General features: G+C 36.3%; 1 protein-coding gene across 16 annotated transcripts; it reads right to left on the bottom strand.

The window, feature by feature from the left end:
- Positions 1-2647: 2647 nt before the first annotated feature.
- LOC115730271 (MADS-box protein AGL42-like) lies at positions 2648-13917 on the bottom strand. Of its 16 annotated transcripts, XM_030660899.2 has the most exons (9): positions 13371-13619; positions 13074-13297; positions 10676-10757; positions 8049-8110; positions 7846-7945; positions 5311-5352; positions 5172-5213; positions 3216-3382; positions 2648-3102 (listed from the first exon to the last, which is right to left on the bottom strand). In XM_030660899.2, exons 2-8 carry the CDS (start codon positions 13289-13291, stop codon positions 3239-3241), a joined length of 690 nt encoding a protein of 229 aa, XP_030516759.2. In that variant the 5' UTR covers positions 13292-13297; positions 13371-13619; the 3' UTR covers positions 2648-3102; positions 3216-3238. The 16 variants fall into 16 exon arrangements, 14 of the variants coding, with proteins under 14 accessions (XP_030516759.2, XP_048138506.1, XP_048138505.1 ...); XR_007199294.1 differs by having other exon boundaries at positions 5172-5352; XM_048282549.1 differs by lacking the exon at positions 2648-3102 and adding an exon at positions 13673-13917 and having other exon boundaries at positions 3160-3382; positions 5172-5352; positions 13371-13542.
- Between the last annotated feature and the right edge of the window lie 4518 nt (positions 13918-18435).

Raw genomic sequence — 18435 nt, forward strand, 5'->3', positions numbered from 1 at the left:
TATGTACATTATATGGACAAATCACAAAAAAAAAAAAATTGCTAGACTTATTGTAATTGTGCTAACTCACCGGCCGACCTTGACTACCGAGAAGCTGGTTAAAGTAGTGAGTTGAGTAAGTCCCCCGAAATGACCTGGCCCAATAGGGAAATCTCAATGAATTGGGTTAAAGAATCTCTTCCTAGTTGCTCTAAAAAAAATTAGGAAATTACCCATAATTCGATCTTGGTCTATTTGAGATTGTTCGTTTTAACCGTAAACTTTGGTGTGGTACATGCAACACAAAACACCAGTTCAAGCATAGAATACTTGAAAAAGGATCAAGCAAGAATAGAAGGAAGGGAATTGGGTTCGGGTCTAGGTTGATGTAAAACCACATTCTCTCTTTCTTCCATGTACAAATCTATGTGAAACCCTTGTCTATGCTATGGTTTGGCAAGGTATTTGTGGCCTTGGGCGAACTAAAGCGTTAAATAGCGCCCTTTTGTTGCATGCACAATTTCATAATGTTCCTCATCAACGATTCGTGGTTGAAGAATAGTTGACGTTGCCCACTCCGCGCTTTCTTTGACCACTACTCACCGATCGGCTAACTCTATAAGAAAATGGATTTTTCCTTTTCTCTCTTTTTTTTAATATCTTTTCTTTTTTTAAGTCATGTGGGACAGCTATCCACATGTGTCCCAAATTGACGTCTGTAGCTTCATTTATTCGTTGAACCTTGGGGTAACCATTAGACCTCTTTTTCTTCTTTTCCACGTTGTCTCTAAATCCATTTGACTAATTCCCTGAAGCTTTACATCGAGCTATGAAACTCCTTGCTTATGTTGTTGCCTTTGTTAATCGAGCCTAACCAAAGCGTCTATGCCCAATCATTTTGGATAACGCTTGCATCCTCCGTATTACCGCGGCGGCTATCTCCCGTGAACGAATAGGCTCTTTTTGCTTTCTTTACTTTGAGAAAGACGGGCCAACTTTTATTGTATAATATTATTAAAGGCCACAGTTCAGGTGTGCTGAACGAGATTTTGACACTTCTAACAAATCCCCCGCTTGAGAAGTTGTTGGGATCATTGCACTTCCACTTGACACTTGTCGTAATGATGGTGCGCACGGCTCGGGAAGCATCGTTTTTGAAGTAAGATCTACAGCATTTACTATTTCCATGCCATGATAGGAGTGCTTTCCTATCCCGTTCCACTCATACGAAGCCAAGCCCTTATGACATTTAAAAACTCCTCAACTTCAACTAAAGGACATAAGGTGCTACTAAATGGAAGGATCTTATCAACGTCTTGCTTACTTGGTTTATGCATTTAAGGAAAATATATCTACTCTCGATTCGCGTAATAGAATAGAGTATTGCATCAACCGTGGATCATACCACTTGCGAGACGGCCTCGCCCGGCAAGGGGACACCTTGGCATGTCTGTCACGTCATCTCGGCCCTCGGATGGGCACTACCCGATATAGTCTTATAAGTAACATTCCTATCCTCGCCATGGTTCCTTACCTCGACAGGGTACAAATATCCATGGACAATGCCTTCCGGCTCGATCTTAGCCCCCGAGAAGAGATCTAGCGTTACACAATCTTTCTAAGAAAGTCATTTACATTACAGTTATTCACGGCTGAATTTATCGTGCTATGGAGCCACCTCGGATTGACCAAATTGGTACAGAAGTTGTAACATGATTTGGCCCAAACCACCCCCCCTCCCTTTGCCCATGAATTTGATTATTTCGATGGATATAGGGATGCGGCTGAAACTTTACATGTGGAAGACGCCATCTGGAGGGGTCATCATTCCCCTCGAAATTTCAATGAATAGCCCAGCATTTAAAGCAAGACTAGAATTCTCAAGCTCAGCAGTGTCTTCATACAATTTCCGCTCAATGATGGAAATGTCCAATTGTAGCCTAATGCGCTACTTTGAATACAAGAAAATAAAATTCAAAATAACAACAATGTCTGGTGTGTTGTCGGAGCCCAAGGCATTTATAGGTGGAGAAGCTTTTGTCAAGCACCTCCCTAGAATGCATTCCGATCACCAGCCCAAACCTCCTTGCAACAATGAATCACTCGGTCAAATTGAAAAGATTTGGAGCCCCAACTCCAAAGGTCCATCAATAAATGACAAACCCCATTATACAGTATTTGTTCCGCTAGAGAGTATATTCTCATACTGAATCAATCATTCAAAATTCAATTATAAACCTTTTTTATTTTGTTAATTATGTTTTAAAATTTTTGCATTTATGCCAATTCAGTCCATCCAGTCAATTTTGGCTGGAAATCATTGATGTCGTGCAGCTAGACAGAGGAAGAAAAAAATGAAAAAATTAAATAAAGATTAAATAAAAATTCAAAAAATATTACAATATTATTAAAAAAATTTACTTTAGCGCCAGTTGTGCCATGTTAGCTGACAAGCTGGGCAAGGATTTTGATGAGGAGAGGACCCGCCCAAATTCACCCACTTCTGACCAGTGACCAGGGAGAGGGGCCTGTTGTCTTTCTTGTCTGAGCTTGTCCATATTCTTATTTATTGCCAAGCAGTATGCACTGTACATCTTGGTCATCTCATGTGTTACCTGGTATCCCAGAATGTCTTGTCCCTCCAGTCCCTTCCAATTAAGGCAACGCCTAGGAAACATGTCATCACTCGCGAATTCACGTGTAAGCTTAACTTCTGTCAGGGTGCAAAAAGTTGGACCTCGTTGTTTGGGATGGAATACAAGTCTACTAGATAGCCTCATTCTGCAAAATGACAAATTTTGAATCCAGAATAGTTCAGATACCCTGACCCATTTGTCTTCATGCACCAACGTTGAAGAAAATCATGGAGGGGTGATGGATTGACATCTTTTGGCTTAGCCAACCTTAAGGAGGGGTCCACTGATGTTTAAATGCACGCAAGTTGCTCGAAAATATGCTCAACAGATATGTGTCTTTCTTGGAATCAGCTGTCGTGTGATTCAAATGTGAAGCCCAAGGTGCGGGCAAATTATTTCCTTTGCTCCGCTGATTCTTCCTTTGAGTATGTGTCCTTGTCATGGCTCATTTCTGATCCGATCTTTCTTTGCCTTCGCTATTCTTACTCTCAGATTTTTCGAGATGACTGCCCTGAATCCCGTGTATATGTTGTTGTGACAGTGCTAAGGAGAATCCAGCTCACTAAAGATATAACTCAGTGACATTGCAGTAATTTTTACTATACACTATTGAACAGGTATTACTAGACTTGTGCCGGGTGATGGCGAATCAGACTTTCCGGCAGTCCAATGGACAACCCGGTCTCAACATCTTCACTCCGGCTGCTCTGGCTATCTATTGCTGCTACTCTCGGATAAGCTGTTGACTGCCAAGGATTTGCATAGCACTGAATTGGAAGAAAGAAAAAAACAAGGACGGAAAACGCTTTGTCAATTAAATGAAAATAACAAATGCAATTGAATGATGATGGGGGACCTAGAAACCTTCAGTTAATTAAAATGGGAAAAAGCTGAAGCTCAATTAGAGATTTAAAAATGAAAAAAAAAAAAGAGATTTACAGGTATTGAACAAGCCTTTCACTTGATCAAAAATAGGTGATGAAGCATCCACCTATGTGGCCAGATCTATCAATAGTCACCGGGAAATTTCAATTTTTCCTAACATCTGACTCCAGAAGAGTTTCTCTCCTCCATTGCCGGAAGAAAAAATAATCTAAAAGTGGCTAGCTACGCCAGACATGACTACAAAATTTGGTTCCACCAATAGTCATGTTTAAGTACAGACTAGTATCTCATGATAGTGATATCATCTATGTTGTTCTAATTTTTGTAACAGGGGTTGCTATTTGAAGGCTATTAGTTTCTGTTGTCAAGTTAGTAATTTCTAAACAGATCACTAATGGAGACAAAATTATAGACAGCAAGGAACTTTCAGTCCTTCTACGATCTCATGTTAGAAGCATAGAATCGTGCGATGATAGAAAGTTGGGGTAGTAGTTTTTCCCAACGTTAATTACTTTGAAACATTGTGCTACTAATCTTTATTACCTATATTGGCAATTACTAACTTTCCGATATTTTTGTTAGAAAATTTCAATATGTCCCAACAGCTAGCTCCAAAAGTGGTTCTCTCTTCTGTTCTCATAAAAAGACAAAATAAAAGAAAAAAAAACTCGAAAAGTGATTAGGCACGCCAAATGTGACCACTATGAACTTTGGATGTAATAGTCCCCAGTTGGAAAACACAACATATTCTTCCTGGAAAACAATATTCTCACCACGGTGGTACTACACAACGCAGGCTGGTAACTTAGTGCAACTAACTTTTTTTTCCGAGTCAGTAACTTTCCAAGCACATCAAGTAATGGTCACAGGATCTCAGAAAGACACAGATTTGCATCCGTCTACAGTCCTACAGTTCCATACACATAATTGTATCACATGATCGTAATTTCCCTAATATTTGTTTTCCCAACATGTTAGTAACTCTGTATTAGTAACTTCTATTATGGATCAATCACTTCCTTGACAGATCAAGTGCGGCACCATAGAAAATACAGATTAGAGTTTGTCTACAGTAACATGTAAAAAAAAGAACAGTAGAATTGTATCTTGTGACAGTAAATTTCTCAATGTGGTGGTAATTTACTAATTTTATCAAGCAGATCATTCTGTCTCAAGATCATAGAATTCTTCTGTGATGTTCAACGTATCTGCTCGCTTACCAAAACCTCTCACAGTTACAGAAAGGTTCAAATTCTGGTACAGAACCCTGAAATTAAGCATCTCTTATTGTGCATCGTCCTTTTCATAAAAACTGATCTTACAACCCTTTAAGGATTCAACACCAGGACTAATAGAGAGCAAGACAAACTGACGACCTATTAAACTGTGCAGCTCATAATAAATACTAACATTGGTTTGATGGATAAAGCAACAAGTTCTTCACAACACAAGCCTATTATGGCATTAGGGCAATGAACATTCTTAATCATTGAAGACCTCTCTCTGGTCTTAGCAGATCATAAAATTGCAATGCTAGACAATACATGAGATTCATTGAGAGATTCTACTGTAGGTAAGGTTGAGGGAAGTGGTTAATTTATGCACAGAAGAGTGGCGATGCACGGCAAGTAATAGGAAGCAATTAAAGCATAGATAAGAAACAGGGTTCACCTTTGCAAGAAGCTTTGCATTCTCTTCTTTCAGAGACCTCTCCTGAATTACACCAAACAAAGTTGCTAGATTTATATAACCAGGAATATAACAATGTCTGACGAGATCTGACACGCATTCTTCGAATTCCTCTACTTACCTTTTCTTGTAACTGCTGTATCTTATCGTTGAATAATTGAGCCTGTAAAGAGACCCATACAAACATTTTAACTTTCGTGTGTGTCATGCTGTCCATGTACCTTTCTTAGTAAAAGTAAAAAAAAAATGAGAACATAAGTTGAGATGATGAAAGCTAGAAGGACAATGCTTTGCAACTTTTTCAGAAAATACAGTTAAATGGAGAAGTAGTAGACAGAAATTGGCCAGGTTAATAAACTAAATAACTCGCAGAATTCTATTGTTCCATGTGAAATAATACGAACTATTTTTTATCGTGTCTGTAAGTTTCAATTAGTGTTAATAAGTGTCAAGATACTATTGGTAAAAAACAAGCGATGACCTTTTTTCCATGCAAAGTACTGGTAAATCACCGACACTTTTGTAAGTTATACGTTTGTTCATAGGTTACGAACTACCAAATTTTGTACAAATTTATCAACTTTTATTTTCATAACTAGTTAACACGTTGAGTTTATCTGAAGTTACCAATCTAAATCTTAGCGACTTATTAATTCTTGCCAGTTTAAATCACCACCTAGTTTTGGATTATCAAATTTTATTTGACTTACTTACCAGGGTTTAACAATTTTTAGTTTTACCAACTTTTTATATTGACTTACCAACTACCTTGGTTAGCAACCTCATTCATTTGTTAACTCTTTTAAGAGATTACTTCCCTAAATTAGCGGGATTACAATTTTTACCTCATACTGTGGAGCTACCAACTCTTATTTAAGTTACATCGACAATATATATTTTTATTTTTTAATTTGCCACTTAGTTCAATTTCTTAGCAATGCCTTGAATTTACCTACTCCTTTTGAAAATTACTACCCTTAATTAAAATGACTGACGGACTTTTCTCCAACGAGGTTACCAGCTTGTTTTGGATTACTATATTTAGCAAATGTATTCTTCTTGGAATAATGATACGGCAAGTCCTAAAATTTGTCAATGTTGTGTAGTTAAGTCATAAGGCTTTCATTTCATGCATTTAAATCATAAAACTTGCTACTATCAGTTCAATTGAGTCATTTGTTACCAAACTCTAATATGAAATCACTAACTTTACTATAAGTGATTATTTACTTTTCTGGACCGACCGATTGACAAGTCAAATGCCAACTTTGACACGGTTGGTTGCCTCAAGTGCCACATCAGCGATTTATGTTAATCCATTTAAAGGAAGGATCACATTGCTTCAACTTTTAAAAAGTATAGGATTCACATTGGACAAAAGGAAAAAGTTCCAAGTCTAGATTGAATATTGAGCAAAACTACAAGACTGGTGGTGTCACTACCCATTTCATGTAATAGTTGATAAATTTAACGTTTGATAAGAAAAGTAACTAAAAAATTGGTGAAAGATAAGAGAATTTCTTAGGGGGTGTGTGGTCAAAGATAAGAGAAGTTATCCATATAAAGAAACCAAATAAACTCGGTAACTAATCAAATAAGGGTTGGTGCGAAGAATAGTTTGTAACTTAATTGGGAAAAAATTGGTAAGTGCTATGATTAAGATTGGTCACTTCTAGTTGGGTTTGCAAGTAACGCAAATAAAAGTTGGTAACTCAATACAAAATTTCATAATTTTTTATAATAAAAAATAAATGACGATAAATTGTAAATAACCAAATAAACGTTGATATATCAAAACTAATCATAAACCTAATGAGAGACAAGTTGATAAGCTACACAAATGCAGTTGGTAAATTCATATAAGAGATTTAGAAACTTTTGTAAGAAAGGCGAAAAAAAGTTAGTAATCGATAACAAAAGTTGGTAAATTAAGAAAAAATAAATAAATGTTGGTAAGCAAGTCACACGAAAGTTGGTAACCCAAAAAGAGCAAGTAATTGAAACAATAAGTTGGCAAGCTATTCAAATAAATATCTGCAAAATTATATAAGAGCTATTAAAATTAAAGAAACTGTTAAAAAAATTAAATAAAAAATTGATAAAAAAAGAAAAAGAAAAATTGATAGTTTGCATATTGTCAAAAGGAGTCGGTGATTTCATAAAAGAGTTAGTAAGTTGCCAATAAGTTACTTAGAAATCCAGTAATAGGGAAAACAAATTTATCACCGTTTTTTTTTTTTTTTGGTCACTTACAACTCTTTTTGAAGTTCACCCGGCCCGAAAAAATAACCAATTTTTTTTATTTGGACAAGGAACAATAGAGTCTTCCAAATAACTAGGTGAAAAATAATGACAAAAAATAACCATGATCTTTTCCTTGTTTATTGGAAGAGGACAGGTCAATAAAAATGAAGAAAAATTGATTGCCTCCTTTCACACGCCAAGTTTAACGTGTTTAGTCTATTAACATTGGTGTGTCGGTTCCTGAATATTCATTAGGTCATTCCTGTTAGTCGTATGTGGAAAATTGCTTCTCTTAGTTTTGTTTCCCTTCTCACCATCTCCATGCCTCCAAGCACAGCTGCTACTTGATGAAAAGTTCTCAAAACATCTTTAGGCACAGAGAAAAGGACAAATATGCCAAAGAGGCGAGTACCTTTCTTGCCCTAATGCCGCCCAAACTTCGCTCGAGCTGATCCCCTATCATTTGGATTTCATCAGTTGAACAAGATCCAAGACATTGTCCTGACAGCTTCCTGATGAGAAAAAGAAAATGAGTACCATACTTTTGTGAATTAGATATCAGAAACCCATTTCAATCCACAATTTATAAGAGAGAAGTCTCAAAAATTTATGGACCGTAGTGAAACTTCAAGAAGCTCAATCTTCCTCTCCATATCCGTGGTTTCTTGCTTCAAATGCTGCACAATGGAGATTGTGATATTTATGAATCAGTGAATGGAGCAATACAAACTGAAAATATGTGAAATCGTGTAATGCATAAAACCAATCACAGTAAACAAATCTGCGACACCACAGGATTTTGATTAATGTTATTGCAAAATATGTAGCTGGAGAGTGTAAAGCATAGTCGATTCTATGGCCCACCACCACAGAATTCTCGAGATCAAGAATAGGGTTCTTATCAAGAACACAATGCTATATTTATAAGTTCACAGCAACAGTCACTTTCAAAACTTCCTTCAAGAAAACAATAAGATGTAAATGCCCACGGAGGGCATGTTTTTGAGGTATCAAATGGTGGATGATGAGTGGAAATTCAGAAGGTGAAAGCATTTTAGAGGAACTGTTAATGTCCTGAGGATATGTACAAAGATCAAAATAGCATGTTTTAAGGATTAATTAACTTGAAACCTATTCTCTCTCTCTCTCTCTCTCTCTCTCTCTCTCTCTCTCTCTCACAGCAGTTTGACACCACTGCTTTGATGGCTCTCTCAAATTTTACACATATTTCAGCAGTTTTTCCTCTCTTCTTCCCAGTCATTGCCAAACCACAAGAATAACTTGCAATTATATTGCAAGTCCTTTATCTAACCATAACAGCACTTTGATACCACAGCTCTGATGGCTCTCTCAAATTATTCCCTCCTAACATTTTTATGAGATACTTGACTTTTGCTATAAAGAGCAAAGTAGGATGAGTTTTCCACAATTGGGTTCATGAGGGATATGCATACTTAAAGAATGATTCTAGACATATTGAGACTTGTCTCCTAAATTAATGTTACCAAGTGATGATATAGATACCTAATAGATACTTAAATGATTTGACTAACTTAACGAACACTTATGCAAGCCACATCGCTTAGTAAACCAATGAAGAAAGTATCCCCAGTACTCCTCATGCTTAAGAACCAGGAAGCATTTCTCAAAGTGAAACATGCACTGCTATGTCTCAGCCAAAGATGTATCCATGAATGTGCCGCCATGTTACTGTCCCCATTAATGGAGATATACTGTTGATGGAGACACAAAGATTTTCCAAGCAGATATTTGAAGTATTGATGGTTTTACCAAGCTTCAGTGATGATGGATGTTACAAAATTCAACAGCTCAAATTAGAGGTGAAAATGATTAGGACTTCTTCTAGTTGAATTAGCAATCTAATCAATTAAGATTTGAGTACTGTTAGGATTTAATTAAATCCATTATTCCAGTAATTGGACATTGTTTTTCTTATGTAGATTTTTTCAATTACAATTACATTGCTTATTGAGAAGTTTCCCATATTAAGTAAGAGTAGGATTTCTAGAATTTGTATATGGTTGTGATTCTGTCTACTTATAAAGTTGATGAGTATAATCAAATTTTAACAATTTTTGCTTTGATTTAGTGATGCAATAATACTCTCACCTGTGATGCCTAAGAAACCCTATTCGTTATGCTTAGGAAGTCTTATGTCTGATCCCTAAAAAATTTTACCCATTTTGATTAGTCATTCATTGAAAGTTGTCGTCAATTCTTATTAAGTTGAGCTCACTAATTTGGGAGATATCATCCTATATATCTATTTGGTAACATGGTAGAGACCATATGTCCTGAGTAGTGATCTCCAAAGAGAACTTGAAGATAACAACCATTCAAAACGAGTAAGTTTCTTTTGGCATCACATATACACTTTCTAAGCATCTCACCTAGGGTTTCATAAGTTTCCCACTTCAAAAAACCATTCCATAACACAAGAAAGAGTTACAACCATCCATATACATCCCTCTAAGATTGATCATACTCCTAATTGAGCTAGGAAGACTCCAAACAAGAAATAGAATTGAAATAGAGTTCATCTGCACAAGAAACTCGATATCCCATTTGTGACATAAGTAGAAAATTTAATCGAGTCCCAACGGTACTCAAATCCTAATTGAGAAGACTACCATAAAATTCAACTAAAAGAAAAATCCAAATCCTAGATGTCACAAGCCATAACGTCCATCCTCATCAAAGCGGCTTGTTTGATATTGTTAAAAATCATCACAACAAACTCAAGCACAAATTGATTCAGAAGTTTGAAACAACACGTTGAGAATTGAGGCCATATCTTTTCATCTCTTGCAATGAAATAACACTCAGAGTGCCAGATCACTTAGTCTACCAGTTCAGAAAGTATCCCCAGCATTCCTCGTGCTTAAGAACCATGAAGCATCTCTCATGTGCCAAAGCAAATGCATCATGTATACGCTTATTAAGATTGTGAAAGTTCAATTTTTCAAACTGCAAAGTGTTTTGCTGTAACTTGGCCAAAATATGTATCCATGAGTGTGCCTTCCATGTTAGTGTTCCCATCAATATACTGTTGATGCAAGCACAGGCATTTACTAAGTTGACATTTGAAATAATGATGTTTCAACATTTTTTGACTTCGTGTGACTCACAAACTTGGCAACTTGTTTACTTAAACTGAGGGTCTCCCTGAACTCCTTACGAATGCACCCAATGCAGCATCATGAAAAGGTTAGAGCACTGACCAGAAGATACTGTTCCATATTAGCCTTGTATGTATCCGCATCATTTGAAGATCTACGATACCGATCAATTGTATTTTGGATTCTGAAAAATTGCAAAAGGCAGCATGCTCAGCCACCGGGAATGCATTCTCCAAATTAATCAGGTATCATCAAAACTAAAGTAAGCAAACATTAAACAAATTAATGATCATTTGGGTGAATCATGCATGACTTCCAGTGGATATGTATGTTACTCACCAAACAACAGAATATGCAATAGGCATAAGCCACTGCAAGAAGCTTTTAGCCTCTAAGCACCTGATTTGCAACTATATGAAGTACTTGGAAAAGTCTGGATGCCCAGCTTACACTTTGTAATTAATAACGCCAATCATGCCAAGAATATTTATTTTCAAATTTTAGCGCGAAAACGTTGACGTTCACATTGAAAAAGTAAATTATGTACGCAGGCAAAGAATCTTTGAATGTGAGCTTAGAGTAAATTCATGCAATGTATTTGTTTTTTTTTTTTTTTAAGATATAAGTATTATAGAGCAGATGAAGTACAACAGCTTATGGGCATCCCCCAGCATTACAAATAGAGTTAACAATGCAATGTATTTTGCCCAAGCCCAAAGTCTTCAGAATTCTACATGCCACCTCATGTCAGTAAGAAGTAAGAACAGCACATGTTGCATGTAAAATCATCATTTGCATTGTGAAGCAGTACAAAAGTTGTGTAAATTGGTATTTTGTAATATGTTCGCTTACCACCAAAAGCTGTTTGAATTGGTACTCCACATGGTACTTCTTGGAGAAATTATAAGAGCAAGCAGTTGCACCTTCGTTAGCTCGTGACTTCTTTAAGTACTTATTTTTACCCGGAAAATGAAGTAGAGGAGCAACTAAAATGGCCAACATGTACGATTGCAGTCAGATTTTTTTAACATAAATGCCCCGTGAATAAGAACTCCAAGAGATCAGTGTATTGTATCACGTCAGCCTCAAGTCTTTCATATAAGAGAAGGCACTCGATCCCATAGCATCATCAGTACACAAATGCAGTCAAACCCATAATTTTATTCACCCTCCAAAGCACCATATAACCTAAAGTACATAAAGTAGAAGATGTCTAGGACTGGTTTTACAGGCTTTAGTTTAGGGTTAAAGTACCATTGAAAAACTTTTGCAGGCTTGCTTTGATTTGAAAAAGAGATAAATTAATCGCACAAGTACAAATGCTTCAAGTTCCGATATCAATGAACCATGACCAAGCCGATAAACCAACAAATGCTTTTCGTTTCATTCGAAATACTTCATACTTATGGTGGCAGATAGATAACACATAATTCGATGTCCTGACTAATATAATGTGTTGCACATGAATTGCATTTGTGGTATAGCCATAGACTCACCAATGTTTATGGTTTGTGAGAAAACCATTATCAGATAGGGTACATAAAATAGTCATAATCCATGTCTAAGTGGTGTGACTAGAACAAACTGAATCAAACAAGGGATGTTTTGAACGCTTCACCCTTTTCAATTCAAGTTTGGTTTTCTTCAATAATTTTCCAACCAGTCAAATTTTTTTCGGAAAAATTCTACTTCAAATAGAAAGATACCTAACCGCAAATACGCTTACTACCATCATGCCCCAAGCATTAGTTAATGGAGATCAATCCCAAGATAGCATATCACTAGATGGAATAACACTGCACGGCATGCTCATTTCATATCAATGTGAAATTTTTGGTGAAGACTACATTATAACTTGTAGGAAACCAGAAGGACCAAACAATGCCAGTCCCTAGTTTCACTAACATCAAACTATGTTTCATTTCCCAAGACAAAGTAATGATTGCCCTAAAATCTGTAGTAGCTGGAGGAGATCAGTACTTGCAAGGTATCCAACAATTAGTTTCTCAGAAGAACCATTAAGAAAGAGAGAGTCCAACTCCAACTTAATAGCGTACATAACGAATGCCATTGATAATCAGATCTCCCGCATCTAGCCATTGACTATCCAAAAAAAAAAAAGCGAAAAAGAAGATTTTGTAGATTTATGCTTCTTCTTCTCAGCTATTTTCGAATAGAATATCTGAACAAAAGTCATATTGTCTTCGGAAATTGTCTGAAAATGAGAACTAGATTGGTGATCATGGTGAGTTGAGTCCATCATCGAAGGGGAAATGCAGTAAACGTTTGACCAAGAGCAAAAATGATAGAAAAGATAACGAGAATAGCGAAAAAACAAAACGCAGGCCATGATGCTGTCCCTTATAAATTGCAAACGCACAGCACATATACGTGCCCATGCGTTCATTTTTCAGAAATAAGAATGTTATAATGGCTCGATCATGTTTCCCCCCATCTAAAATCAACTCGAGAAATGGAAAAATTGGTAGAGGGACATTACTCGGAACTGCTCGAGAACTCATAAAGCCTTCCTTTCTGCGAAAAGATGATCACGCCGACTTCGGCGTCGCAGAGGACCGAGAGCTCGTAAGCTTTCTTCAGCAGCCCGCTCCGGCGCTTCGAGAAGGTGACTTGCCGGCTCGCCGTGTTCTCGATTCGCCTCATCTGAACTTTGCCTCTCGCCATGGTCAAAATTCTCCCTACAGACGTTACGATCATCAAACCCTAGAGTGACAAGTAATCGGGGATGAGGATGAACTTAACAAATATACCTCAACGATCAAAAACCATAACTCACCAAGTCCTTTGTGCAGCTTCAGCCAGCTGAATATCTATCTATCTTTTAGTTCCCTCCTCCTATTCTGTAGACTTTAGAATGAAGTACCGCAGAAGCAAAACCATTCGAACCCAAGCAACAACCACAGGATAAAGATTGCACGAAATCAATGGTCGGAGCAACACAGATTTAGCTTCTCTTCTCCATGCCACAAAAATGACCATGAACTCAGAAACCCTAGAGAGGGATGAGAGGGCAAAGACCAAAAAAAAAAAAAAAACAAACCAAACCAAAAACACCTAAAATGAACGCAAAGGATCTACTGGCATTTGATAGATCTCTCTCTTTACCTTGCGGCCACAAACATAAAAGGAAACGAAAACGGCCTTTTATTCCAAATTCAACGATCTTCTACTCAGGGCAAATATGGTGCGATGTACCCATAAAAAGGAAAGAAACGAACAAAAAGAGAAAGGGTTAAAGAGGAAAGCAAAGCATTCGAGCTCGACCGATACGGCAATGGTTAATTTGGTAAAGAAGATTCAAAGACGCAGATGGGTCATTTTGTTTTGGCAAGATTAAGAAAAAAGAGAGTAAAGATAGAGAGAGAGAGAGAGAGAGAGAGAGAAGATATTTTCTTTTTTTCGAGAAAACATATATTTTTACAGAAGGGTTTCAGCTTCAAGCTCTGGCCTGTTTTTTGGGGGGGACCTGCGAAAGACAGATTTGTCGACATCATCGTACCATGACGTGAGGAGCCAACCAATGGGACGTTGACAAATCGGCAGAACATTATCTCCTCTCCACTTAAAACTCAGTGAGGCCTCCACTCCAACCAGTGGAAAGAGAGAGACCCCGTCCATTTTCTTGGTCAAACAGGAACAGCGGGGCTACTCGTCCTTGGTGCTTCTCTTCTTTGCCACTTTTTTCTAATTTCCTTTATGCAGAACCGCCGGGGGTTTCCTTTTTCCCATAATGTTTTCTTAATGGTTTATGAGTACTAGGAGATCTCGGAAATATTACCGTGAGGATTTAAAAATAAAGACGGATTGTTTCCTTTAGCGTATCTTCTCTCAATGTTCCACTTATAATTCATCATTATTGCTGATCGGGAAATTGTACAACTTGGGACACCGCTCATGAATTCCCCCCCAACAACATTTATCCCATTCACGGGCGCGCGGGAGCTAACATGTTGAGCATTCAAGATCCTAACTACCAAACTGTTTCTGAAAGCTATTTTAGGACCCGGTTTGGACTTAGCTTTGGCAGACTGACCACCTTTCAATTTAGTCCAACATCAATACCCACTATTTATATGATAATCACATCCGAAAGAGGTTGAATACTAGGCAGGAGGGGAAGTTGCACTTGAAGAAGAGATGGTCCCTCTTGTCCACCATCCCCCCATGGAATCAACATGAAACGTGGGAGTAAATTTGCAGGAAACACCACTTTCACGTACCTCGACTAGCAAGCTTATTCATATTAGGTGCAGCCTATCTATTCCTTCATGATGGAAAAATAGCGATTTTTATTTGTTCATTTGAGAAGTGTAATTCCGTGAAAATAAAATTTATTTGGTTTTCCCCCACTCAATATATTGGTTGTGTGTGTCTGTATATATATATATTGGTTGAGAGATAGGTTAGCACCAAATTCACTTGTTTCTTCCTCTTCCTCTCTAATCTCAAGTTGTTCCTCTCTCTGCATCTAGTGTAAATAAATCAAATCAATCGCGATTCATTTAGAAAGGAAGTATTGGAATTGACACTAGGCCAACTAATTGGCTGATTGTGACAAAAATACATTGGGAGGCCCTTTAAGGAAATTGATGATTATAATTACTCATGGATTACCACATGTATAATAATAATAATAATAATTATTATTATTATTATTATTATTATTATTATTATTATTGCTAATGATAGAGTGTTGTCACTCTTTGAGCACCTAACTAATTCCCAATGACTGCAGTACTAACACGGTACATCTTTTTTTTATCAAAAGTAAGCTATCTTTCATATCATAATAATAGTTCGAGAGTTACATATGCAATTTCTAAACAAAACAAAAGCCAAAAAGTAAATAACAAAACACAATATGCAGCTAAAAGCATACTCTCATCTATCTAAAACAAATCATCCTTTGTAAAACTTCGATGGCCGATCTCTAGAATTAGTGACGAGCACATGCTGAGATCTCCCATTCCATTTATAAAGGCTTAAGGTACGCGTCTAGGTTCGACATCCTCATTAGCATCATCGTACGGAGACACCAACATGAATATGTTAAAAGAACACATATCTAATACCTGTAGGAAACTCCTAAATCTATTTCTAGATCTAGTTTGAGAGAGTAAAATCTTCAAATCATGACCTAAATTTAAATTGGGAGAGAAGAGCGGCCAAGATATCGGTATCTTTGGTTTCATAGTTAGGAATATAATAAGTCAGTTTATAATTTTTAACACCAGCTTTGAATCCAACACTTGCTTTAGTCTCTATTTGTGGATCAATATCACTATCCTTTTTCGCGTCATTCACTAAAATAGTGATCTCATTATTGTCTATTCTAGCAAAACCACCCACGCTTTGGACATCTTCTTTGGCGGCTGTCAACTGGACAGATGACCAAACTAATCTCTAAGTTCACTTAATATCAGCTGTAAAAATTTATTTACGCAAACAAAATGAAAGCTTGAAAGACGAAAGAGGAAAACAAGAAAGGACAGTGTCGAGGGAGAGAGAGAGAAAGGTAGATTGGCGGCTGTTTTTCCAAGGAAAGGGGAAAAGGGGGGAGGAAACCCTAGCATAATTTTTTCCAAGGGTGATGGTGTGGTTCCTTTTCTTAACGCTGTACTTTGAATCCAACGATTTGAATGAGGGAGATGAAAATGTTTTGTCACTTCAGCAATTGTCTGAAGTTCTTTCATGCTTGCTTGATTTTGGCATGTTTTCAAATATGATGGATTTGTAAATGAGGGTTCATTATCTAATCGTTCATGACCAATTCCAATGTTGGGTCTCTGCCTTTCTTTTATCTTTCTTTGCTTTTTGTGTGACTTCTGCTGAAAAGTGTCCGAACAGGTTTATTACAATTATATTGTGGGATAATTATCAAAATATTTTAAGCCTATTATACAAATACTAATTCAGGCATTTTTTTTTTATTTGGCCAATTTAGTCATAGACCTTTTGACGATTTATCGATGTAATCTTTTCAACCAATTTTGACAAAAAATTACTTACGTTGATGCCGCCTATCCCACGTGATGTTGGTGGCACCGACGTAAATAATTTTTATTTTTCATGGGGAAAAAATAACAAAATTGTAAAAATTATTTGCGGTGATGCTAGTCGTGCCACGTAAGATAGTTGGCATTCGGGTAACCAATTTTCAACAAAATTGGCGGGAAGGGCTAGATTGGCAACTTATCAAAAGAATTAGGACTAAATTAATCAAATAAAAAAGCTTAGGACTAAATTGACATCCGTACAATAGGTTTATGACTTTTTTGATAATTTTACCAATTATATTTTCCTCAAGCGTGTAATATTGTAGAGAATTTGAATAGTAAAAACTGCAGCTACTAAAGACACCAATAGTCCAACAATTGGACGATTCATTTCTTTTCCAGGAAAATTCTGATGTTTTAGATTAACTTTTGAATTGACAAAAAACCACAGGGTAAATATCACGAAAAATCTCAAACTAATATACATGTGACAAATTTACCCTAAATTATTTTTTTTATCATGCAAAACTCCAAATTGGTACATCTATGACAAATTTATCCCAAACTATTTTTTTGACCATAAAAAATCCTAAACTAGTACATATATGATAAATTTGCCCTAAATAATCCCAAATTGGTACACCTGTAACAAATTTACCCTCCGTTAAATTGGGTTAGTACCACAAAAAATCATAAATTGATACACCTGTAACAAACAAAAGGTAAGTACACCCATGAACTGCCACGTCTCATCCAATTCAGCAATTTAACGATTAAATTTAACGAAAACTAATTGAGGCTTCATAGGTATACTAGTGTAAATTTGTCACGAGTGTGCAATTTAGAGTTTTTTTGTGATAAAAAAATAGTTTTGATTATATATATCACAGATATACTAGTTTGGTGTTTTATGTGGTATTAACACAAAATCATATGTATATTCAATATTATCAAGTTAAAAGTAAGTTTTATTTCACTTTCATCTTCTTCCCAATTGTATCCATACGAGAAAATGTGTGTGTGTATATATAGGAAACGATGATACGAGGGTTGATAGGAAAAATTATGAAAATAGTCCTAAACTTATTGTAATTATGTCAATTCAATCTTAAACTTTTTTCTGGTGCCAATCTAGTCCTTCCGGTTAATTTTAACCGAAAATCGCTAATGTTGCACAACTAGCTCTAACGTGAATAGTTTTAATAATATTTTTGAATTTTTTTCTTTTCTCTCTTTTTTTCTCTTCTTCTTCTTCCTCAAGCCGGCCGCCTACCTCAAGCCGGCCGCCTCCGTCGACTTGCGAAAGAAGAACAAGAAGAAGAGAAAAAATTAAAAAATAAAAGAAAAAATAAACAAATAAAAAAATATTAAACTATTATTAGAAATTGGATACATCAATGTTGGCCACATCAAATCAGCAATTCCTGACCAAAATTAGTCGGAATGACTAAATTGACATAAATATAAAAGGTTTAGAATTGAAATTGCATAAAAAAATTTAAGACTGAATTAGCACAATTGCAATATATTTAGAATTTTTTTGGTAATTTTTCCAAGGTTGATATGTTTGCATCCGATAATTATTTTATATTGAGGATTGTTGACACCTAAATTTTGATTTTTAGAAAAATCATTCATATAAGTATAAAATGAGAGTTATTCATAATTCTCACAAAAAATAAATTTTCATGCATTGCATATTTAATTTTCATCGGTCAAGTGTACGTCATGTCGGCTAGGGCCGGAGATGAGTTAATTGAGCTTGGTTCCGACAGATGACCGAGTTAAAATCAACTCGAAAGTCACTAGAGAGGGTGTAGAATTTTTTGGACTCAAAACAGCCCG

This window comes from Rhodamnia argentea, chromosome 7 (assembly GCF_020921035.1).
Source record: "Rhodamnia argentea isolate NSW1041297 chromosome 7, ASM2092103v1, whole genome shotgun sequence".
NCBI lineage: Eukaryota > Viridiplantae > Streptophyta > Magnoliopsida > Myrtales > Myrtaceae > Rhodamnia > Rhodamnia argentea.

What these genes read in the sequence shown, in the direction of transcription:
- LOC115730271 (XM_048282549.1), bottom strand. Translation starts at nt 13,291, where the DNA reads ATGATCGTAACGTCTGTAGGGAGAATTTTGACCATGGCGAGAGGCAAA. An exon ending in ATATGGAACAGTATCTTCTG is followed by an intron (nt 8,111 to 10,675) that starts GTCAGTGCTCTA and finishes TCCATTGTGCAG; the next exon opens with CATTTGAAGCAAGAAACCAC. An exon ending in ATGCAAAGCTTCTTGCAAAG is followed by an intron (nt 3,383 to 5,171) that starts GTGAACCCTGTT and finishes CTTCCAATTCAG; the next exon opens with TGCTATGCAAATCCTTGGCA.